Source organism: Neodiprion fabricii, chromosome 6 (assembly GCF_021155785.1).
Source record: "Neodiprion fabricii isolate iyNeoFabr1 chromosome 6, iyNeoFabr1.1, whole genome shotgun sequence".
Lineage (NCBI taxonomy): Eukaryota > Metazoa > Arthropoda > Insecta > Hymenoptera > Diprionidae > Neodiprion > Neodiprion fabricii.
Window position 1 is genome coordinate 17831968 of NC_060244.1, and position 22341 is coordinate 17854308.

The 22341-nt window shown below is 37.9% G+C and overlaps 4 protein-coding genes across 12 annotated transcripts in view; 2 read left to right on the plus strand and 2 right to left on the minus strand.

Moving 5' to 3' along the window:
* The window catches only part of LOC124184988 (fasciculation and elongation protein zeta-2-like), a 296636-nt gene extending 295907 nt beyond the window's left edge, over positions 1–729 (plus strand). For 3 of the 5 annotated variants that reach the window (XR_006871289.1, XR_006871288.1, XM_046575285.1), the window contains 2 exons: positions 11–76; positions 430–729. Coding sequence is in view for 3 of the 5 variants with exons in the window: in XM_046575285.1 (XP_046431241.1) it covers positions 11–76; positions 430–446 (83 nt within the window). In the remaining 2 variants the exon portion in view is untranslated. Of the gene's footprint in view, positions 1–10; positions 186–429 lie in introns of those variants that run through there. The other 2 variants (XM_046575283.1, XM_046575284.1) reach the window with 1 other exon arrangement.
* On the minus strand, positions 134–13660 carry LOC124184986 (fasciculation and elongation protein zeta-2-like). 4 transcript variants are annotated; one of them, XM_046575282.1, is made up of 4 exons: positions 13449–13660; positions 12074–12149; positions 11925–11990; positions 134–225 (listed from the first exon to the last, which is right to left on the minus strand). In XM_046575282.1, exons 1-4 carry the CDS (start codon positions 13482–13484, stop codon positions 134–136), a joined length of 270 nt encoding a protein of 89 aa, XP_046431238.1. In that variant the 5' UTR covers positions 13485–13660. The 4 variants fall into 4 exon arrangements, 1 of the variants encoding a protein (XP_046431238.1); XR_006871287.1 differs by lacking the exon at positions 134–225 and adding an exon at positions 11272–11554; XR_006871285.1 differs by lacking the exon at positions 134–225 and adding an exon at positions 11272–11571.
* A 1225-nt stretch (positions 13661–14885) lies between these two features.
* LOC124184985 (cytochrome c oxidase assembly protein COX16 homolog, mitochondrial) lies at positions 14886–16145 on the plus strand. Its single transcript, XM_046575281.1, has 3 exons — positions 14886–15241; positions 15341–15455; positions 15526–16145. Exons 1-3 carry the CDS (start codon positions 15099–15101, stop codon positions 15589–15591), a joined length of 324 nt encoding a protein of 107 aa, XP_046431237.1. The 5' UTR covers positions 14886–15098; the 3' UTR covers positions 15592–16145.
* Positions 16131–22239, minus strand: LOC124184907 (centrosome-associated zinc finger protein CP190). Of its 2 annotated transcripts, none has more exons than XM_046575106.1 (5): positions 22091–22239; positions 21048–21225; positions 20769–20908; positions 20315–20581; positions 16131–20212 (listed from the first exon to the last, which is right to left on the minus strand). In XM_046575106.1, exons 2-5 carry the CDS (start codon positions 21213–21215, stop codon positions 18100–18102), a joined length of 2688 nt encoding a protein of 895 aa, XP_046431062.1. In that variant the 5' UTR covers positions 21216–21225; positions 22091–22239; the 3' UTR covers positions 16131–18099. The 2 variants fall into 2 exon arrangements, with proteins under 2 accessions (XP_046431062.1, XP_046431061.1); XM_046575105.1 differs by lacking the exon at positions 22091–22239 and adding an exon at positions 21994–22068.
* Positions 22240–22341: the final 102 nt, after the last annotated feature.

Below are 22341 nucleotides of genomic sequence, written 5' to 3' on the forward strand. Positions count from 1 at the left end.
TTGTTTTCAGTATTGAAGGCTATTAATGAGGATAGTCCAACGGTGCCCACATTATTAACGGACTACATATTGAAAGGTGGGTTGATTTCTTTCACCTTGTCTTGAATCCGTGCGAGATAAACACTTGTATATTTCACGGTCCCGTTATTATCATGAGGTTGAAGTTCGTAATGTTATTCAGGCTATGAATTTTTAGAAAAACTTGGAATACAACTTCAGGATTGTCTGAAAATAAGTAAACCGTAATAAACCAAATTATAATCATATCAAGTTATCAGTAATAAGCAATTGCGGGTAAAATATTAGCTTACTTTTGTAAGTATTTATGAATATAGCCTCTATGAATATTCATTGTTGGTATATAAGGTCTGGCAACGTACCTACTTTCTGTAAAAGATGCTGAAGATTTTCAACATAATTATGTTTCAGTTCTGTGCCCCATCTAGTGATCCACTAGTACATATCCTCCGACGTGACATCGCTGTGCTACGTATAAAGAAGAAAAGATTTATTAAGATGCAGATTGCTCCTCTCTACTTGCTATTGTGCTTTCATATAGCACTACAATAAATCTTATAGAAATAAGCTCTCATTGAGATTTTTCTGCATTTATGACTCGACGCGAGAAGGCAAAAATCAATGTAATGCCATCTGTAAGGTAATTGGACTTGTATTCGCACTACGAGAACTCGTTGGGCATTTTGCGGTGAAATTTGAAAAATTGTTGTACAAGAAATTAAATAACTACAAATATGGCTAAAAAATATTATCTCTAATTGTGAATGTAGCTAATACAGCGTTAACCGTATATTGATTATGTTAATGATCTATTGTGACAAGATCGGAATTAGATAAGCTCTCTAAATACTCTTTTCTAGACTATTAATTTATATCATGTATATGTAAATGCATATTTCTTCAGTTTATACAATCACTGCACTAGGATTACCCTTGCCACGTTTTATGGTGCGCTTTCGTAATTTGTATATTATTAACCTTACGTTTTACTCTATTTGCGACAAGTTGTGAGTGTTTCTAATTTCTTGGCAATTATTTATGTACATGTATGTGTATATATGTATATGTATACATATATACACATGTTTAAGATTAGATTTTTACAATAAACACAGAGGTTTTAGTATATTCACATACGGATTTCTGTGTATAGGTATACTTGAACTAAAATATCCTTATCTCTAATACGGAGTTCTTCGTAATTCGCATTTGTTCTTGTAACCCAATGTCCTACATACGATGGCAAAAATCGAGATCCAACTTGACTGAGTCTCAAAGCCCTGTTGACATAAAAGCAGCTATTTGATAGAAATTATAGTTTATAGTTTATACAGCACATTGCATGGTATTTCATTATAAATACATATGTTTCAATGTATTTAGGAATAATTTATCAAATATACAGAGGTCATGTGCAAGTAATAAATGAATTCGACCGCAGTTTGATGTATTCATTAGAGCTTTAACGTTAAATTTAAGCTTTGTTCTTCTTTTATTTTATTATGGATAATCAAAAACATTTCCGACTATTCGTGCTGTGGAAGCATGGGTATTAAACTAAATGTAGCAAAAGATTAGCAACAGTGTATGTAGAGTACGGGTATTTTTCTAATAATGCAAACACGTGCAGCTAGCTTAGTTTTGACATATCTAGAATACCACGCCTTGCGAATTAGCTTTCCACACAGAGATGAATGATGAATTTCAAGGACTGCATTATCGTTGTTGAATACTCTATGCCTCATGGGAAAAGAAAATGTGTAACGATAACATTGATGCACCGGATCATCGTCGACTTTAACTTTTGAAATGTCCTACCATTTCCGAACACCTCCAACCATCCTATTTACCTATATTACTAGATTAGCTATGATATGAAAAGAGAAGAATTATTCATTTAGAAATGGGATTCTATTCGACACGCGCTCGATGTATCCCATAACATTAATATTCAAAATTATTCCAACAACTTTTCATTTGCTCTCTCGATCTTGAATTTTCGTAGGCATATAATCGAAACGCTGTTCTAGCTAGTCGAGAGTGAAGTATCTACGTTGGGTAGAGAAGCAGAATTGTTTTTCGAAAAGTATTCGGATGGAAAAAAATTCAGAGTAACTGTAATACATCACGGATGCGCTAATTTTGAACGAGATGAAATGGATGCTTCGTATATGACACAGTATTTAACGCTGCGTAGTGATTTAAAGACCTAAAAAGGTGATAGGGAGAGAAAGAACGAAGCTTCTTAACACTTCGAGTGTATTTTAACACACATTTGAAAGATACGAGCAAAGTTTTCCTCATCCAACTGTCGCAGAACGGCAGCGTTATCAGCTGACCCGTTAACTGAAGGATATATCTTCAGTCAACGGCTGACCATCGAAGGGCCTGGCCGCTTGAGTCTGGAATCGGCAGGACAGATAAAGTGTGTATTTCTTGCATAAAATGTGAACACTAAAATCATTATACATCATATCATATCATCATACATCATACATCATACATCGTACATCATACATCATACATCATCATACCTAGTATTACAGTTCGAAACCAAAGTTTGAATTTTCGGATGTTCGGAAAGTGACGTCACCAATCCAAAATCGGCTAGCCGAGTTGCTCAGTCTGGTAACAACCGCGCAGTAGAGCGGACGGTTGAGAGTCGCGCTCCGCAAATTTCGAGTACGGGTTCTCAGCCTCCTGGATCCTGCGCTTCGGGTCCGCTACGTATTTCAAGTACCGGGTTCTCAACCTCCCGGATCTCGCGCTTCGGGTCCGCTACGCGGTGAAACTCGACTTCCAGGATAAGCGCTCCGTGGTTCCTGGTTCATGTTTACAATAAATTATTTCAATTCGTTTTTCGCGCAACCCCAAATTCGGTAGCTGTCAGTCCGCTAATAAAATTTCTCGACTTCCAGAATAAGCGCTCCGTGGTTCCTGGTTCATATTTACAATAAATTATTTCAATTCGTTTTTCGCGCAATCCCAAATTCAGTAGCTGTCGGTGCGCTTATAAAATTTCTCGACTTCCAGGATAAGCGCTCCGTGGGTCCTGGTTCACGTTTACAATAAATTATTTCAATTCGTTTTTCGGGCAGCACAAATTCAGTAGCTGTCAGAGCGCTAATAAAATTTCTCGACTTCCAGGATAAGCGCTCCGTGGTTCCTCGTTCATGTTTACAATAAATTATTTCAATTCGTTTTTCGCGCAATCCCAAATTCAGTAGCTGTCGGTGCGCTAATAAAATTTCTCGACTTCCAGGATAAGCGCTCCGTGGTTCCTCGTTCATGTTTACAATAAATTATTTCAATTCGTTTTTCGCGCAATCCCAAATTCAGTAGCTGTCAGAGCGCTAATAAAATTTCTCGACTTCCAGGATAAGCGCTCCGTGGTTCCGCGTTCATGTTCACAATAAATTATTTCAATTCGTTTTTCGCGCAATCCCAAATTCAGTAGCTGTCGGTGCGCTAATAAAATTTCTCGACTTCCAGGATAAGCGCTCCGTGGTTCCTGGTTCATGTTTACAATAAATTATTTCAATTCGTTTTTCGCGCAACCCCAAATTCGGTAGCTGTCAGTCCGCTAATAAAATTTCTCGACTTCCAGAATAAGCGCTCCGTGGTTCCTGGTTCATGTTTACAATAAATTATTTCAATTCGTTTTTCGCGCAATCCCAAATTCAGTAGCTGTCGGTGCGCTTATAAAATTTCTCGACTTCCAGGATAAGCGCTCCGTGGGTCCTGGTTCACGTTTACAATAAATTATTTCAATTCGTTTTTCGGGCAGCACAAATTCAGTAGCTGTCAGAGCGCTAATAAAATTTCTCGACTTCCAGGATAAGCGCTCCGTGGTTCCTCGTTCATGTTTACAATAAATTATTTCAATTCGTTTTTCGCGCAATCCCAAATTCAGTAGCTGTCAGAGCGCTAATAAAATTTCTCGACTTCCAGGATAAGCGCTCCGTGGGTCCTGGTTCACGTTTACAATAAATTATTTCAATTCGTTTTTCGCGCAATCCCAAATTCGGTAGCTGTCAGAGCGCTAATAAAATTTCTCGACTTCCAGGATAAGCGCTCCGTGGTTCCGCGTTCATGTTCACAATAAATTATTTCAATTCGTTTTTCGGGCAGCACAAATTCAGTAGCTGTCAGAGCGCTAATAAAATTTCTCGACTTCCAGGATAAGCGCTCCGTGGTTCCTCGTTCATGTTTACAATAAATTATTTCAATTCGTTTTTCGCGCAATCCCAAATTCAGTAGCTGTCGGTGCGCTAATAAAATTTCTCGACTTCCAGGATAAGCGCTCCGTGGGTCCTGGTTCACGTTTACAATAAATTATTTCAATTCGTTTTTCGCGCAACCACAAATTCGGTAGCTGTCAGTCCGCTAATAAAATTTCTCGACTTCCAGGATAAGCGCTCCGTGGTTCCTGGTTCACGTTTACAATAAATTATTTCAATTCGTTTTTCGCGCAACCACAAATTCGGTAGCTGTCAGTCCGCTAATAAAATTTCTCGACTTCCAGGATAAGCGCTCCGTGGGTCCTGGTTCACGTTTACAATAAATTATTTCAATTCGTTTTTCGCGCAATCCCAAATTCAGTAGCTGTCAGAGCGCTAATAAAATTTCTCGACTTCCAGGATAAGCGCTCCGTGGTTCCGCGTTCATGTTCACAATAAATTATTTCATTTCGTTTTTCGCGCAACCCCAAATTCGGTACCTGTCGGTGCGCTAATGAAATTTCTATCACTTTACAATCTTCTCATAATCTTTTTGGTAAAATATGTCGATAAAAAAATTATATCAAACCTCACGCATTATTTTTGGTTTGTTCTCACGCTGAAAATGTTTATTAGTATTCGAGGCATAACTCGAGGTGGTTGGCGGTTTTCGTTGGAGGTAGTTAGGGGTGGTTGCAGGTAATCTCGGTGATTCAGGTGGAGTGGGACGAAGATTTGTGCTCGGTGAGTAAAACACTTTTATAATATTTCATGGCAATTGTAATTATATTTTATCTGAAATATTTCAAACTTCTCATGTTTACATTGAATTATTTCAATTCATTTTTCGCGCAAGCACATATTTAGTAGCTATGAATAATCTTATACAATTTATTATATTATTAATTAATTAATTAATATTCCTATAATATTCAATGGCAATTGTCATCACATTTCATCTGAAATATTACAAACTTGTCACGTTTACAATAAATCATTTCAATTCATTTTTCGTGCAAGCACATATTTAGTAGCTATGAATTATTTTATACAATTTATTATATTATTCATTAATTATTCAAGCACTTACTCAATTATTTTAATCCTTACACAATATTTTCGATGTGTTCTTATACTGAAAATATTTATTACTATTCAAAGTATAACCTGAGGTGGTTGAAGGTGGTCGGTGGTGGACGAGGAGGAGGACGAGGAGGACGAGGATTTGTGCTGGGTGAGTAAAACACTTTTATAATATTTCATGGCAATTGTAATTATATTTCATCTGAAATATTACAAACTTGTCACGTTTACAATAAATTATTTCAATTCATTTTTCGTGCAAGCACATATTCAGTAGCTATGAATAATCTTGTACAATTTATTATATTATTAATTAATTGATTAATTACATTAATCCTTACACAATATTTTTGATGCGTTCCTATACTAAAAATATTCATTACTATTCCAGGTATTACCCGAGGTGGTCGGAGGTGGACGAGGAGGAGGACGAGGTGGACGAGGAGGAGGACCAGGTGGACGAGGAGGAGGACGAGGTGGACGAGGAGGAGGCGGGGTGGGTCGTGGGAGAGGACCTCTCCTCTCCTCAGAGGAGGGGAGGGGGAGGGGCAGGGAAGGGGGAGTGGCGGGCGGGGAGGGGGAAGGGAAGGGAAGGGGCGGGGAGGGGAGGGTGGAGGGAGGGAGGGAGGGCGGGCGGGCGGGCGGGAGGGAGGGAGGGAGAGAGTGGAGGACGGATGTCGATGCGAGCCCGTTAGAGTTAATAGAGCAGTACACCCCCCCCGCGCCCGCCCTCCCTCCCTCCCGCCACCCTCCCCTCCCCGCCCCTTCCCTTCCCTTCCCCCTCCCCGCCCGCCACTCCCCCTTCCCTGCCCCTCCCCCTCCCCTCCTCTGAGGAGAGGAGAGGTCCTCTCCCACGACCCACCCCGCCTCCTCCTCGTCCACCTCGTCCTCCTCCTCGTCCACCTGGTCCTCCTCCTCGTCCACCTCGTCCTCCTCCTCGTCCACCTCCGACCACCTCGGGTAATACCTGGAATAGTAATGAATATTTTTAGTATAGGAACGCATCAAAAATATTGTGTAAGGATTAATGTAATTAATCAATTAATTAATAATATAATAAATTGTACAAGATTATTCATAGCTACTGAATATGTGCTTGCACGAAAAATGAATTGAAATAATTTATTGTAAACGTGACAAGTTTGTAATATTTCAGATGAAATATAATTACAATTGCCATGAAATATTATAAAAGTGTTTTACTCACCCAGCACAAATCCTCGTCCTCCTCGTCCTCCTCCTCGTCCACCACCGACCACCTTCAACCACCTCAGGTTATACTTTGAATAGTAATAAATATTTTCAGTATAAGAACACATCGAAAATATTGTGTAAGGATTAAAATAATTGAGTAAGTGCTTGAATAATTAATGAATAATATAATAAATTGTATAAAATAATTCATAGCTACTAAATATGTGCTTGCACGAAAAATGAATTGAAATGATTTATTGTAAACGTGACAAGTTTGTAATATTTCAGATGAAATGTGATGACAATTGCCATTGAATATTATAGGAATATTAATTAATTAATTAATAATATAATAAATTGTATAAGATTATTCATAGCTACTAAATATGTGCTTGCGCGAAAAATGAATTGAAATAATTCAATGTAAACATGAGAAGTTTGAAATATTTCAGATAAAATATAATTACAATTGCCATGAAATATTATAAAAGTGTTTTACTCACCGAGCACAAATCTTCGTCCCACTCCACCTGAATCACCGAGATTACCTGCAACCACCCCTAACTACCTCCAACGAAAACCGCCAACCACCTCGAGTTATGCCTCGAATACTAATAAACATTTTCAGCGTGAGAACAAACCAAAAATAATGCGTGAGGTTTGATATAATTTTTTTATCGACATATTTTACCAAAAAGATTATGAGAAGATTGTAAAGTGATAGAAATTTCATTAGCGCACCGACAGGTACCGAATTTGGGGTTGCGCGAAAAACGAAATGAAATAATTTATTGTGAACATGAACGCGGAACCACGGAGCGCTTATCCTGGAAGTCGAGAAATTTTATTAGCGCTCTGACAGCTACTGAATTTGGGATTGCGCGAAAAACGAATTGAAATAATTTATTGTAAACGTGAACCAGGACCCACGGAGCGCTTATCCTGGAAGTCGAGAAATTTTATTAGCGCACCGACAGCTACTGAATTTGTGCTGCGCGAAAAACGAATTGAAATAATTTATTGTAAACATGAACGAGGAACCACGGAGCGCTTATCCTGGAAGTCGAGAAATTTTATTAGCGCTCTGACAGCTACTGAATTTGGGATTGCGCGAAAAACGAATTGAAATAATTTATTGTAAACGTGAACCAGGAACCACGGAGCGCTTATCCTGGAAGTCGAGAAATTTTATTAGCGGACTGACAGCTACCGAATTTGTGGTTGCGCGAAAAACGAATTGAAATAATTTATTGTAAACGTGAACCAGGAACCACGGAGCGCTTATCCTGGAAGTCGAGAAATTTTATTAGCGGACTGACAGCTACCGAATTTGTGGTTGCGCGAAAAACGAATTGAAATAATTTATTGTAAACGTGAACCAGGACCCACGGAGCGCTTATCCTGGAAGTCGAGAAATTTTATTAGCGCACCGACAGCTACTGAATTTGGGATTGCGCGAAAAACGAATTGAAATAATTTATTGTAAACATGAACGAGGAACCACGGAGCGCTTATCCTGGAAGTCGAGAAATTTTATTAGCGCTCTGACAGCTACTGAATTTGTGCTGCCCGAAAAACGAATTGAAATAATTTATTGTGAACATGAACGCGGAACCACGGAGCGCTTATCCTGGAAGTCGAGAAATTTTATTAGCGCTCTGACAGCTACCGAATTTGGGATTGCGCGAAAAACGAATTGAAATAATTTATTGTAAACGTGAACCAGGACCCACGGAGCGCTTATCCTGGAAGTCGAGAAATTTTATAAGCGCACCGACAGCTACTGAATTTGGGATTGCGCGAAAAACGAATTGAAATAATTTATTGTAAACATGAACCAGGAACCACGGAGCGCTTATTCTGGAAGTCGAGAAATTTTATTAGCGGACTGACAGCTACCGAATTTGGGGTTGCGCGAAAAACGAATTGAAATAATTTATTGTAAACATGAACCAGGAACCACGGAGCGCTTATCCTGGAAGTCGAGAAATTTTATTAGCGCACCGACAGCTACTGAATTTGGGATTGCGCGAAAAACGAATTGAAATAATTTATTGTGAACATGAACGCGGAACCACGGAGCGCTTATCCTGGAAGTCGAGAAATTTTATTAGCGCTCTGACAGCTACTGAATTTGGGATTGCGCGAAAAACGAATTGAAATAATTTATTGTAAACATGAACGAGGAACCACGGAGCGCTTATCCTGGAAGTCGAGAAATTTTATTAGCGCACCGACAGCTACTGAATTTGGGATTGCGCGAAAAACGAATTGAAATAATTTATTGTAAACATGAACGAGGAACCACGGAGCGCTTATCCTGGAAGTCGAGAAATTTTATTAGCGCTCTGACAGCTACTGAATTTGTGCTGCCCGAAAAACGAATTGAAATAATTTATTGTAAACGTGAACCAGGACCCACGGAGCGCTTATCCTGGAAGTCGAGAAATTTTATAAGCGCACCGACAGCTACTGAATTTGGGATTGCGCGAAAAACGAATTGAAATAATTTATTGTAAACATGAACCAGGAACCACGGAGCGCTTATTCTGGAAGTCGAGAAATTTTATTAGCGGACTGACAGCTACCGAATTTGGGGTTGCGCGAAAAACGAATTGAAATAATTTATTGTAAACATGAACCAGGAACCACGGAGCGCTTATCCTGGAAGTCGAGTTTCACCGCGTAGCGGACCCGAAGCGCGAGATCCGGGAGGTTGAGAACCCGGTACTTGAAATACGTAGCGGACCCGAAGCGCAGGATCCAGGAGGCTGAGAACCCGTACTCGAAATTTGCGGAGCGCGACTCTCAACCGTCCGCTCTACTGCGCGGTTGTTACCAGACTGAGCAACTCGGCTAGCCGATTTTGGATTGGTGACGTCACTTTCCGAACATCCGAAAATTCAAACTTTGGTTTCGAACTGTAATACTAGGTATGATGATGTATGATGTATGATGTACGATGTATGATGTATGATGTATGATGATATGATATGATGTATAATGATTTTAGTGTTCACATTTTATGCAAGAAATACACACTTTATCTGTCCTGCCGATTCCAGACTCAAGCGGCCAGGCCCTTCGATGGTCAGCCGTTGACTGAAGATATATCCTTCAGTTAACGGGTCAGCTGATAACGCTGCCGTTCTGCGACAGTTGGATGAGGAAAACTTTGCTCGTATCTTTCAAATGTGTGTTAAAATACACTCGAAGTGTTAAGAAGCTTCGTTCTTTCTCTCCCTATCACCTTTTTAGGTCTTTAAATCACTACGCAGCGTTAAATACTGTGTCATATACGAAGCATCCATTTCATCTCGTTCAAAATTAGCGCATCCGTGATGTATTACAGTTACTCTGAATTTTTTTCCATCCGAATACTTTTCGAAAAACAATTCTGCTTCTCTACCCAACGTAGATACTTCACTCTCGACTAGCTAGAACAGCGTTTCGATTATATGCCTACGAAAATTCAAGATCGAGAGAGCAAATGAAAAGTTGTTGGAATAATTTTGAATATTAATGTTATGGGATACATCGAGCGCGTGTCGAATAGAATCCCATTTCTAAATGAATAATTCTTCTCTTTTCATATCATAGCTAATCTAGTAATATAGGTAAATAGGATGGTTGGAGGTGTTCGGAAATGGTAGGACATTTCAAAAGTTAAAGTCGACGATGATCCGGTGCATCAATGTTATCGTTACACATTTTCTTTTCCCATGAGGCATAGAGTATTCAACAACGATAATGCAGTCCTTGAAATTCATCATTCATCTCTGTGTGGAAAGCTAATTCGCAAGGCGTGGTATTCTAGATATGTCAAAACTAAGCTAGCTGCACGTGTTTGCATTATTAGAAAAATACCCGTACTCTACATACACTGTTGCTAATCTTTTGCTACATTTAGTTTAATACCCATGCTTCCACAGCACGAATAGTCGGAAATGTTTTTGATTATCCATAATAAAATAAAAGAAGAACAAAGCTTAAATTTAACGTTAAAGCTCTAATGAATACATCAAACTGCGGTCGAATTCATTTATTACTTGCACATGACCTCTGTATATTTGATAAATTATTCCTAAATACATTGAAACATATGTATTTATAATGAAATACCATGCAATGTGCTGTATAAACTATAAACTATAATTTCTATCAAATAGCTGCTTTTATGTCAACAGGGCTTTGAGACTCAGTCAAGTTGGATCTCGATTTTTGCCATCGTATGTAGGACATTGGGTTACAAGAACAAATGCGAATTACGAAGAACTCCGTATTAGAGATAAGGATATTTTAGTTCAAGTATACCTATACACAGAAATCCGTATGTGAATATACTAAAACCTCTGTGTTTATTGTAAAAATCTAATCTTAAACATGTGTATATATGTATACATATACATATATACACATACATGTACATAAATAATTGCCAAGAAATTAGAAACACTCACAACTTGTCGCAAATAGAGTAAAACGTAAGGTTAATAATATACAAATTACGAAAGCGCACCATAAAACGTGGCAAGGGTAATCCTAGTGCAGTGATTGTATAAACTGAAGAAATATGCATTTACATATACATGATATAAATTAATAGTCTAGAAAAGAGTATTTAGAGAGCTTATCTAATTCCGATCTTGTCACAATAGATCATTAACATAATCAATATACGGTTAACGCTGTATTAGCTACATTCACAATTAGAGATAATATTTTTTAGCCATATTTGTAGTTATTTAATTTCTTGTACAACAATTTTTCAAATTTCACCGCAAAATGCCCAACGAGTTCTCGTAGTGCGAATACAAGTCCAATTACCTTACAGATGGCATTACATTGATTTTTGCCTTCTCGCGTCGAGTCATAAATGCAGAAAAATCTCAATGAGAGCTTATTTCTATAAGATTTATTGTAGTGCTATATGAAAGCACAATAGCAAGTAGAGAGGAGCAATCTGCATCTTAATAAATCTTTTCTTCTTTATACGTAGCACAGCGATGTCACGTCGGAGGATATGTACTAGTGGATCACTAGATGGGGCACAGAACTGAAACATAATTATGTTGAAAATCTTCAGCATCTTTTACAGAAAGTAGGTACGTTGCCAGACCTTATATACCAACAATGAATATTCATAGAGGCTATATTCATAAATACTTACAAAAGTAAGCTAATATTTTACCCGCAATTGCTTATTACTGATAACTTGATATGATTATAATTTGGTTTATTACGGTTTACTTATTTTCAGACAATCCTGAAGTTGTATTCCAAGTTTTTCTAAAAATTCATAGCCTGAATAACATTACGAACTTCAACCTCATGATAATAACGGGACCGTGAAATATACAAGTGTTTATCTCGCACGGATTCAAGACAAGGTGAAAGAAATCAACCCACCTTTCAATATGTAGTCCGTTAATAATGTGGGCACCGTTGGACTATCCTCATTAATAGCCTTCAATACTGAAAACAAAAACATATTATTAATTTCGAATGAAGTTATTAAGTAATTGTTGGTACTGTTACCAAGAACTTGTAAAACTTACTCTTAATGAGGACTTGTAAAGCTTGATCATCAGGTGGGCCACTGTCCACGTGATAAGGTATCACTGTTGTCAAATACTGTAAATTTTCAATATAATTTTGTCTGGTTAGAAACGTATCTCATAGGTCTAACAAGATTGACAAAATACTAATCAGACTTTGCTCGTAAATCTAAGATGCCTACCTTGGAATCTTGTATGGATCTATGCTGCGGCAAAGGGCTATTACTATTTAGTATTTGGTTTCTCTTCTTCGTCACCCTACCCTACCCTAACCTACCCCCCCCCCCCCCGCAACCTGCTGCTATTACTACTGCCACTCCTATTTCTACACCTACTCCTGATCCTACTCCTACTTCTACTCCTGATACTACTTCTTCACCCGATCCCACACCTACTCGAGATTCTACTCCTGATCCCACACCTTCTCCTGATTCTACTGCTGATCCTACACCAACTCCTGATTCTATTCCTGATCCTACACCTACTCCTGATCCTTCTTCTATTCGTACTTCTACTTCTACTCCCACTCCTACTCCTACTCCTACTCCCGATCCCACTTCTACTCCTACTTACATTCCTGATCCTACTTCATCAAATATTATAATGATGTTAAACTCACCGAGCACAAATCCTCGTCCCCCTTGTCCACCGTGTTCTCCTCGTCTTCCTCGTCCTCCTCCTCGTCCAGCTCGACCGCCTCCATCCACCGCTAACCACCTCCAACGACCACCGCCAACCACCTCGGGTCATACCTGGAATAATAATAAATATTCTTAGTATAGGAAAGAATCAAAAATATTGTGTGAGGATTTATGTAATTACTTAATTGATTAATAATATAATAAATTTTATTCGCGTATTGATAGCTACTGAATATGTGCTTGCGCGAATAATGATATGAACTAATTTGATATAAATATGACAAGTTTGAAATATTTTAGACAAAATATAATTATAATTGCCATCAAGTATTATAAAAGTGTTTTACTCACCGAGCACAAATCCTCGTCCACCTCGTCCACCTTCATCTCCTTGTCTTCATCGTCCTTCCCTCGTCCACCTCCGACCACCTCCAATTACCTCCAACCACCGTCAACCACCACCAACGACCACCACTAACCACCTTGGATTATACCTGGAATAGTAATAAATTATTTTAGCATAAAAAGACATCAAAAATAATGTGTCACGATTAATACAATTACTTAAATAATTAATAATATAATAAATTTTATCAGCGCATTTATAGTTACTGAATTTGTGCTTGCGCAGAAAATGAATTGAAATAATTTGTTGTAAACATGACAAGTTTGAAAAATTTCAAATACAATACAATTACAATTGCCATTAAATATTTTAAAAATCGTGAACTTACCGAGCACAAATCCTCGTCCACCTCGTCCACCTTCATCTCCTTGTCTTCCTCGTCCTTCTCCTCGTGCACCTCCGAGCACCACCAACCACCGTCCACCACCTCGGGTCATACCTCGTTTTTCCTGGATGTCAAAATCCACAAGGTGGAAAACCAGGACAGTCAGAACTAGGAAAAATTAGTCCTGAAGGTCAAAAGTCACCAGGTCAAGGACGTGGACAGCCGGAACTTTGGAGCGCATGTCCCTAATGTCTAGTTTCACCAGGTAGTGGACCTAGACCGCAGAAACTACGGGGCGGTTGTCCTAAAAGTCGAATTTCCCCAGGTAGCGGACCTGGAGCATAGAAACTACGCAGCGCTTGTCCTGGAACTCGAGTTGCACGACAAAGCGAACTCGGGGCGCAGGACCCAGGAGGTAAAGAACACGGTACTCGAAATCTGCGGAGCGCGATTCTCTCACGTCCGCTCTACTGCGCGTTTGGTTCCAAACTGAGGAATTCGGCTAGCTGATTTCAGGTCGATGACGTCAAGAGAAAGAAAATTTGAAGTGACGTCACTTTCTGAACATCCGACATCCAAACTTTGGTTCGAACTTCAATACTATGTATGATATGATGTGTGATGTACGATGTATGATGTATGATATATGATTATATGATATGTCTTTACATTCCAGACAAGAAATACGCACTTTATCTTCCTTGCCGATTCCATACTCAAGCGGCTAGGCCCTTCGATGATCAGCCTTTGACTAAAGATATATCCTTCAGTTAACGCGTCAGCTAATAACGCTGCCGTTCTGCGACAGTGGGATGATAGAAATTTTATCTCGTACCTTTCAAATGTGTGCTAAACTACACTCGAAGTTTCAAGCTTCTTATCATCCCTCCTTATCAAAAAAAAAGAAAAAACGGCATGCAATCACCTTTTTCGGTCTTCAAATCAGGACACTGCGTTAAATACCGTCTCATATACGGAGTATCCATTTCATCTCGATCAAAATTAGCGCATCCGTGATGTATTACAGTTACTCTGAATTTTTTTCCATACGAACACTTTTCGAAAAACAATTACGGTCCTCTACCTAATGTAGATGCTTCACTTGCCACTAGCTAAAACAGCGTTTCGATCCTATGCCTACGAAAATTTAAGATCGAAAGCGGAAATGAAAAGTTGTTGGATTAATTATGAATATCAATTCTATGGAATACATCGAGCGCTTGTCGAATAGAATTTCATTTCGAAATGAATAATTCTTCGGAAATTCACATTTCTGATTTTACTGAAAGAACTCTGAGCGCGCATGCGCGATTAGACAAGGATACAGGCGTCCCATATGCAGCTTCTCTTTCTATTGCGCTGTCGCATTCACCAACGGCCACCTCCGTTCGTCCCGCGGTCTATTCTGATACTTATGTCTATGCTCTAGTCTCCATTACATTACTTCATGTATTACACCATTCCAGTCTCCATGTACCTAGGCTTCGTACCGTGGCCCAACTTCTGTACAAATTTAACCTCTAACCGAAGTCGGCGCTCCTTCATGCATTTTACAAATACCGATTAGATCGTATTAATAACTATTTCTGCTGAGTGTTCAGCGATGATCGCGAATCGCATATAGATATTAAATACCTTTTCATTGATCGTGAAATGGAATTCTATCAGAAAATATCAAATAAATTAAAAAACAAATTTCGCGGACTATTTAAAAGTTCTACCCGACGCTATGGTATTCCTTTCATGCTATTTGTTCTCGTTGGATCATTTGGTCTCAAGGAGGTCACTTCGATAAGGTAGATGTTCTTCTTTTCTATTTAGTTTTTCTCGTTTTTCAAATAATAAACCCTACTCTTCCTGAATATTCTGTCGCTCATCAAATTCTCTTCACATAGATATCAGTATCGCGACGATGGTCCATTACTTCACGAAGAAGCTAAGAAAGCTGGAATTGATATGAAAAAGCCAGGCGAAGTGACCTTAGAGACAGTTTATGACTCCGTCAAGGACGTGGGTAGTCCTGTTTTCGATAATCACAGAAAATACATTTGCAACAACATTATTTTTATCTTATTTGCAGCTTGACATAGATAATTGGGAAAACAAAAGAGGACCAAGGCCCTGGGAGGAAAACACCTGGACATAGTATTGATAAAGGAAGAAAAGTATATTCGGGAGATGCCAATGATACTCTTTTCATTTGTTTTAATGCTACTTGGTACAGTGTTGCATAGTAGAATATTTTAATGTTAATTCAAAATAAAATGTAAAAGAAAGTAAGTGAACAGACATCATTTTTGTGTCCTTGGCGTAGCAGCGTTTTCGCTACAAAAATATTTTCTGTATATATGTATATTTCGTATATAATGACTAATTTCTATCTGTTCCTCACGCTGAAAATACAATGAATTCTTATTACCAAAAGTAATTAATAAAGTATTTTCAAAACTAGATTGTTCAAATCAGTCAATTTCGGCAACCCAAAGAACGGAATGTCATTCCTGAATGACGTGAATTTGACGTCTAATTTTTCATTCATAATATACATCAATAGAAAAATCATACATGCATCGGTTTCAAATACATTGGAGATAATTGCCAAAAAATTGTTGGTATTATGCCAATTAATTGATGGTACACTATGGATGTAAAACTTATTCTCGCTTTTCATATCTTTATAAACCATTAAATGGGTGCACAAATTTTTTTTTTAAAAAAGGTAGTCTGACCTGATTTTTAAAATTGCTTAAGCTTATTGGATGTATGACAGTTATTTAGATATTCAAATTACTGCTCTAGGCATGTGCAATGACTCAAATAAGTAATCTACAAAAAGGAGAATTGTCTAAATCGAGAAGTACGATATATTTATACCAGAGGTCAATGTTTGGATTACTCATAACTCGAGACCCAATTATTGACCTATTTCGATATCTAAAATTGTAATTTATGAACAAACATTGTAACATTTTTGAAATATAGAAATCAATAGCCTCAATTCCATAAGCTTCGATGAATTTTTTTTTCCTCAAAGTTCAACCTTGAATAACTCAGAGTATATCAAAAAATTGTCAGTTCAGCCTACCTCTATGTTCATTGTGAAATGCCACAATGTGGCCACAAAAGCCTGGAGAGTTCAGATGTGGATTAAATGTAGAACTATTTTCTCAGTTATATTGAGAAATGTATATAAATATGCACAATTCTTTTCAATGGTCATTAGTTATAGATATTTCTGTTAAAACATTGCACGATATTGAGAATATTGTTCGTATAGTCTCTTCATGTTTTGTGTCGACGTTTAGTACAAATTTTTAAATATTCAAAACGTATCTCACACACATCCTCTCTGATGTACTAGTCATGCATGCTAATATATGAATTTCATTGAAACTGAAATTTAGGGCATCACAAATGTATAGTAGTGGAGATGTGACAATGCAATACCGATAAACAATTTTTGTAGCAACACGCGTTTGTTCTAGTATTAATCTGTATCTCATCATTAATCTGTCGAAGTCAAAAATATAATTCCATTTTTGCTAGATATAATGAAAGAAATTTGCATATCCTGCAACAAGTTTCAGCCTTTGTAAAATTACTCTTTTAAATGCACCTACACAATGATGAGTTTTGGAAAGTCATCAGAAAGCAGGCTACATTAAGTAAATAATTTCTCATTTTATTCACATCAATTTTAAAACCTTTGTAGGTGAAGTTTATACACTCATGACGCTGATGTTTTAAGTTGCACTTATTACTTGCAACACAATGAACGTAGTTCTTAAGATTTTAGCGTATCTGATTTACTAATCGCGAGTCATTACAAATGTGTTGACCACTTGAATAGCAGAATTAATATTCATCTCCTACATGTCAGAAAATAAGAAATATTGCATCTAGAAACTGATCTGTGATCGTAATAAAAAAAAACCATAACGAATTATAAAGTATGACAGTGAAGCGATTTGTGGAAAGAAGTTTTGCAATAATAAAAAATAAAAATTCAGTTTGAATGAACTTAAACAAAAGTTTAAATGCTCTAATGGTCATTATTGAAATAAGTATCAAATAAAGTATTTCTGTAAACTGATGATTCTTATTGATTAGTTTCAATGTAAAAAAAATTTCTAATATTTATGAGATAAAACCTTTGTGGAAATTGAATTACTGAATTATGTCCAAAGAGTAGGATAGTTGAAGTTTCTGAGCTGAAGTATTCTGAAGTAAATGGCGTTTATCGAAAAATTACATTATCCTCAAGAATCAAAAAGTACTGTGCAATTGTACTGTAACAACAACGTGGGCTCCTAATTACCTTAATAAAAGTACAGAAAACAACCAAATCTTCCTCAACACTTTAAATAAATTGACGAATGACGTTGACCATATAAAATACATATCCTTGTATGTATTGTGAAACTGTTTGTGGAATATCCATTAGTCTAATTCATTCTGATCTACTATACTCCAGGAAGCAAATTTTTTTTATAATCGATACGGCTATAACAATCGAAATGGAGTATTGACCTTCATTTTTAATATTTTGCCTACTCGAAAAAACCAAATCGGTGACAGATCAGTGAAAATCATTTTTATTTGATGTTTTCTCAGTACCAATTTATTATTGTGTATCAGGAAGCCTTTTTATTACCTACGTTGTACCCGTGTCTGCACTGTCATCATCCCATTCATCAGCTATGGTACCAGCTTTCACATTTTCTCGCGGATTTTCTTTCACTGTTTCACCTTCTGTTGCCTCGATTTGTTCCTCTTCTATAATCATGACAGACTCTTCTGCCGGTTGGGATTCAATGGTATGCTCATTTAATTGCTCTTCATGATATTCTAGTATTTCTGTTTCTTCCTCTACATATTGGACCAGGTCTTCCCCTTGCTCAATGTTACCTTCTTCTTCAACCATACCTTCGTTTTCTGTTCTTTCCCCTGTGGCCTCTTCATACTCTTCTGTTACTTCTGCTTCTTGAGCTTCTTCAGTTGCGTCCATGTCCTCTGTTTCTTCATTTTCACCAGCTTCCCCTTCTTCTACCTCTTCAACCTCTTCTTCAACTTCTTCTACTACCTCTTCAACAATTTCTTCAGTTTCTTGACATATCGCTGCCGAGTCATCGACCTGATAATGTTCGTGACTAACTTCCTCATTCTCATGGACGTAAACAATCATTCCATCTTCGTCACCTTGCATAACTATCTGTTCATTAACCCCTACGTTCAATTGGTGTACTGTTTGCTGATGGTCACCTCCCTCTTGTTGTTGATATTCACTATTATCAATTAGCATAACCATTTGTGGTTCTTCACCAACTTCTTGTCCGTTATACGCTATATTGTGCATTCCATCAGTAATTTGCATCTCAGGAACAATATACTCCGTCTGATCTGTTGTAATTACTTGTTCATGTGTTGCTATAGCATCACCTACACCCAGGGACGCTGCAATTCCACTAGCCACATGACTCAGTGCTTCTGCTTCGGATGACGGCTCTAGAGCGATTGGAGCTGTTGGTGCGATGTCGGAATTTTTTGATATATCTTTATGGACACAATCAATGTGTACCTCCAAATTTGACGCTCTTACAAACAGCTTACCACAGTGTGGACAACGATGGGGTTTATCTCTAATTTCGCTTCTGTTTCCGTGACCTGTGTTCATCTCGTGGCTAGCCAGCTCTGATATATCTGCAAAAGTCTCAGCACATTGTGAACACTGAACATTTTCGGATGACGGAGATGGCTGATGAGCAGGGGCGCAATGTTTGTTGTTGATTTGATGTCGAGCTAGAAGATTTTCAGACAGAGCGACATAAGAGCATGTATGACACTTGGGGAAACACATACTTTTAGGAGGTGGTACGTTATGTTTCGTATAAAGGTGGTACATTAATATATTGCGCTTAGTAGCCTTATAACCACAGTGTTCGCATATCCTCGGGTCAAATCTTTCATCATGAACATCCTGCATGTGTCTCCTATACATATAATAAGTCGCATATTCTTCTTCAATGTCACATTTATTGCATTTCCAAGGACCTGTCTCTGTTCCGTCCCCTCCGCTAAACTTAGGCTCTTCTGAGCTTTCACTGTTTGTGTTACCCATCAGGTGGTCAGACTTGAGCACAACGTAAGAAACTTTAGTTTTAGTCGGAATACTTGGTTCGGCTGATTTTGCCTCCTTCTGCATGATTTTAAGACGTATGTTCTTGTTATTTCTAACTAAGTGGGGATACTTTTTCAGAACCTCTCTTATTATTTTAGCGTGATTGTTTATTGCTTCTGGGGTGTTTGTTGGCGATGAGGTACTCTTAGCTTTTTCTAAATTTTCTTTTTCCTCTAAATCAAATCTTACTCGTTTAGTCCGAGACTGATTGGATTCTTGCGGTCTTAGTATAGACTTGGGACCGCCCCAATCATCATCTGAATTGTCTGCCGCCGTTTCTTGGTTCCTACCATGATCATCACCCTCCTCATCATCTGAAGTCTCGTTTTTATAATGTCTATCTTCGTCTCTTGAACGTTTTATTCCAGTTTTGAGTTCATTGTCACAATCGTCTTGTGAGCTGGGCGCCTTGACAATAGGTTTTGTGTTATAGGTAATGTCGTCAAAAGAGGAAAATACTCCCAAAGCAAAATCTTCCACTTCAGGGAGATCGAATCGAGAGGGACCAGGAGTGGTATCCTTACCAATTGAGTTATTTGGGTAGTCGTAATTGGATGCAGAGTCTAACTTTCTTTTCCAAATTGGGAGCCTGAAAAAATTCGTCGCGAATTGAATATTTTAATAAAAACTATGAACAAAAAATGATAACATGGTAAATGATTATGTAAAAAATTGATAGCTATGTACTTACTTTCGTCCTGGTAATGGCTGTGAAGGCAAAATTGTCGAATGACTGAGACCACTTAATATTTTTTTGCTCTGCGTGACAGGTTTTGTCATAGTAATTACTGGTTGAACATTAGATTTTGACTTCGGTGATGGATTCAATTGCAAGTCTGTGGTATTAAATTGTGCATCAAGTAACTTCGTTAAGACAGTCATGTTCATTTTTTGTGCTGTCCGATATAGAGCATTTTGTTCTGAAGTCCAATACTCCAATTGACCAGTGTACATAAAACTGTGGAAAAAACGAAAAAAAAACACTGAAAAACGACATTGTACACTTTTCTGCAGTGGAAACTAAGTGTCAAAAAGATTCTAGGCTATCACTTTCGGTACATTACCTTTGTTATTGAATGGCAATAATACAAGGTACTGTTTTCCAAGCCTCTGAAAGTCAATGATAAAAATAAAGCATAAGGTACCTGATGATAGACTTGACACACTCATAAGGCATATCCGGTGGCATGACTAGTACACCATCAAAATTATCATCTTTTTCTTTGAGCTGGCATTCGAGTTGCGTAAAGTAATCTGTGCATGTTGTGATTACTAGACGATGAGCCTGTTAGGATTAATAATAAAAATACTATTGACAGTTGTCAAATCATTTTTTAGAAAGTACCACAAGAAGTAAATGATCCAGCCGCGTCATGAAGTTTGCTAAACTGTTCAATAAGAGTAAATACAAGTAAAATATGTACCTGTACGGTGATGTCACTAGTTGGAAATTTGATTGTAAGGTCTAGTAACTCTTCTTCAAAATAGAGCTGTTGCAATCGCTGGAGAAAAAATGTCCCCCAATTGTCTACTTTCACCTGCTTCAGCCCCCGCGAGGGAAGCTGTTTAACTTGATTCGTGACAGTCTGCATTGTCCAGCGTCTATATTAGATATGTAAAAGGAATAACAATATCATTGACTTTGATTCTATAACGATACATATTTATACTTTCAATGGATTTCAAGCTATTTCTTTTCTCTGTGACCATGCATTTATTCACAGTGCTTAAATCGAAAGTATGCCAACTTTGTCTAAAGAAAGTTTAGATTGCACACAACATTTACACAGTTCTGATCCAACAGTTTAACGAAAATGAAAATTGTCAACAAATACAAAATCAAATTGTATCAAGTTAATCCAGTCGCTGCAAAGGACAAGTGATAAAAAATCATTGTGAAGAGATTTTGTGGACTTTAGTATGAGATTTGAATTTGCAAGTCTACGCGTTACTGTTCTGATATATTGCAAGTTATTGAACATTGAACTATAGTTTAGCTGACTGACACTGAGAAATAAACCGAAAAACTGATTGTAATTGCAAGATCCTTATCAGTGACATATATACCTATGTAGGTATTTGCGGATAGAGGAATACAGAACAATCTGAGATTGTTAAACAGAATAAGTTGGTAGAATTGCTGGAATATTGGGCGGTTAGAAATGGAAAAACTCGATTTATCCGGCTGATGGATCTCGCCTAAAGTGAATGTTGGCGAGGTGATACATGTAAATAGGCTCGACCAATTAACCTAATCTACGGAAGGCTAAGTTCCAGGAGAGAATAGCGTATGATGTACAGAACGTATACGTCGCAGGTTTCGAGCGACCAGGGGACGCGTCTGGTCATCCCATTGTGGCCTTTGCTTACGGGGCTTCGGGTTAGTCCCGAATATCTGAGCGGAGTATCTGATTATTCCAGTTGAGGAACGATACCGGAACATTCTTTAGCGTTCAAACGCACGTACCTTTTCAACAGGATTGTAGCAATTCTCCGGTCAGCTCCATCTCTTACAAATTTGCTCAGTAGGCGACTGATATCGAGCTTTTCACTATCGTTCGTGACCCACAGATGGCGCTGTTGTTGGGCTGTCGCGTGCGGCCGGAAATTAAAAATTCACTATCTCTAGCTTCCTTTCTACCCTCACAGGAATATCAAGTAGACTCATAACTAGTAAAAATTATATTTGAAAAATGAGCTTGTTCACCTAAAGTTTTA

Excerpts from the sequence above, each read along its gene's own strand:
- LOC124184985 (XM_046575281.1), top strand. The coding sequence starts at position 15,099 with ATGGAATTCTATCAGAAAATATCAAATAAATTAAAAAACAAATTTCGC. Across the intron at positions 15,242-15,340 it reads AAGGAGGTCACTTCGATAAG|ATATCAGTATCGCGACGATG; the intron begins GTAGATGTTCTT and ends CTCTTCACATAG. Across the intron at positions 15,456-15,525 it reads TTTATGACTCCGTCAAGGAC|CTTGACATAGATAATTGGGA; the intron begins GTGGGTAGTCCT and ends TCTTATTTGCAG.
- LOC124184907 (XM_046575106.1), bottom strand. The coding sequence starts at position 21,215 with ATGCAGACTGTCACGAATCAAGTTAAACAGCTTCCCTCGCGGGGGCTG. Across the intron at positions 20,909-21,047 it reads CTAGTGACATCACCGTACAG|GCTCATCGTCTAGTAATCAC; the intron begins GTACATATTTTA and ends TAATCCTAACAG. Across the intron at positions 20,213-20,314 it reads CAGCCATTACCAGGACGAAA|GCTCCCAATTTGGAAAAGAA; the intron begins GTAAGTACATAG and ends GAATTTTTTCAG.
- LOC124184986 (XM_046575282.1), bottom strand. The coding sequence starts at position 13,484 with ATGAAGGTGGACGAGGTGGACGAGGATTTGTGCTCG. Across the intron at positions 12,150-13,448 it reads TGGACGAGGATTTGTGCTCG|TATTTGACAACAGTGATACC; the intron begins GTAAGTTCACGA and ends GAAAATTTACAG. Across the intron at positions 226-11,924 it reads AACGGACTACATATTGAAAG|ACAATCCTGAAGTTGTATTC; the intron begins GTGGGTTGATTT and ends ACTTATTTTCAG.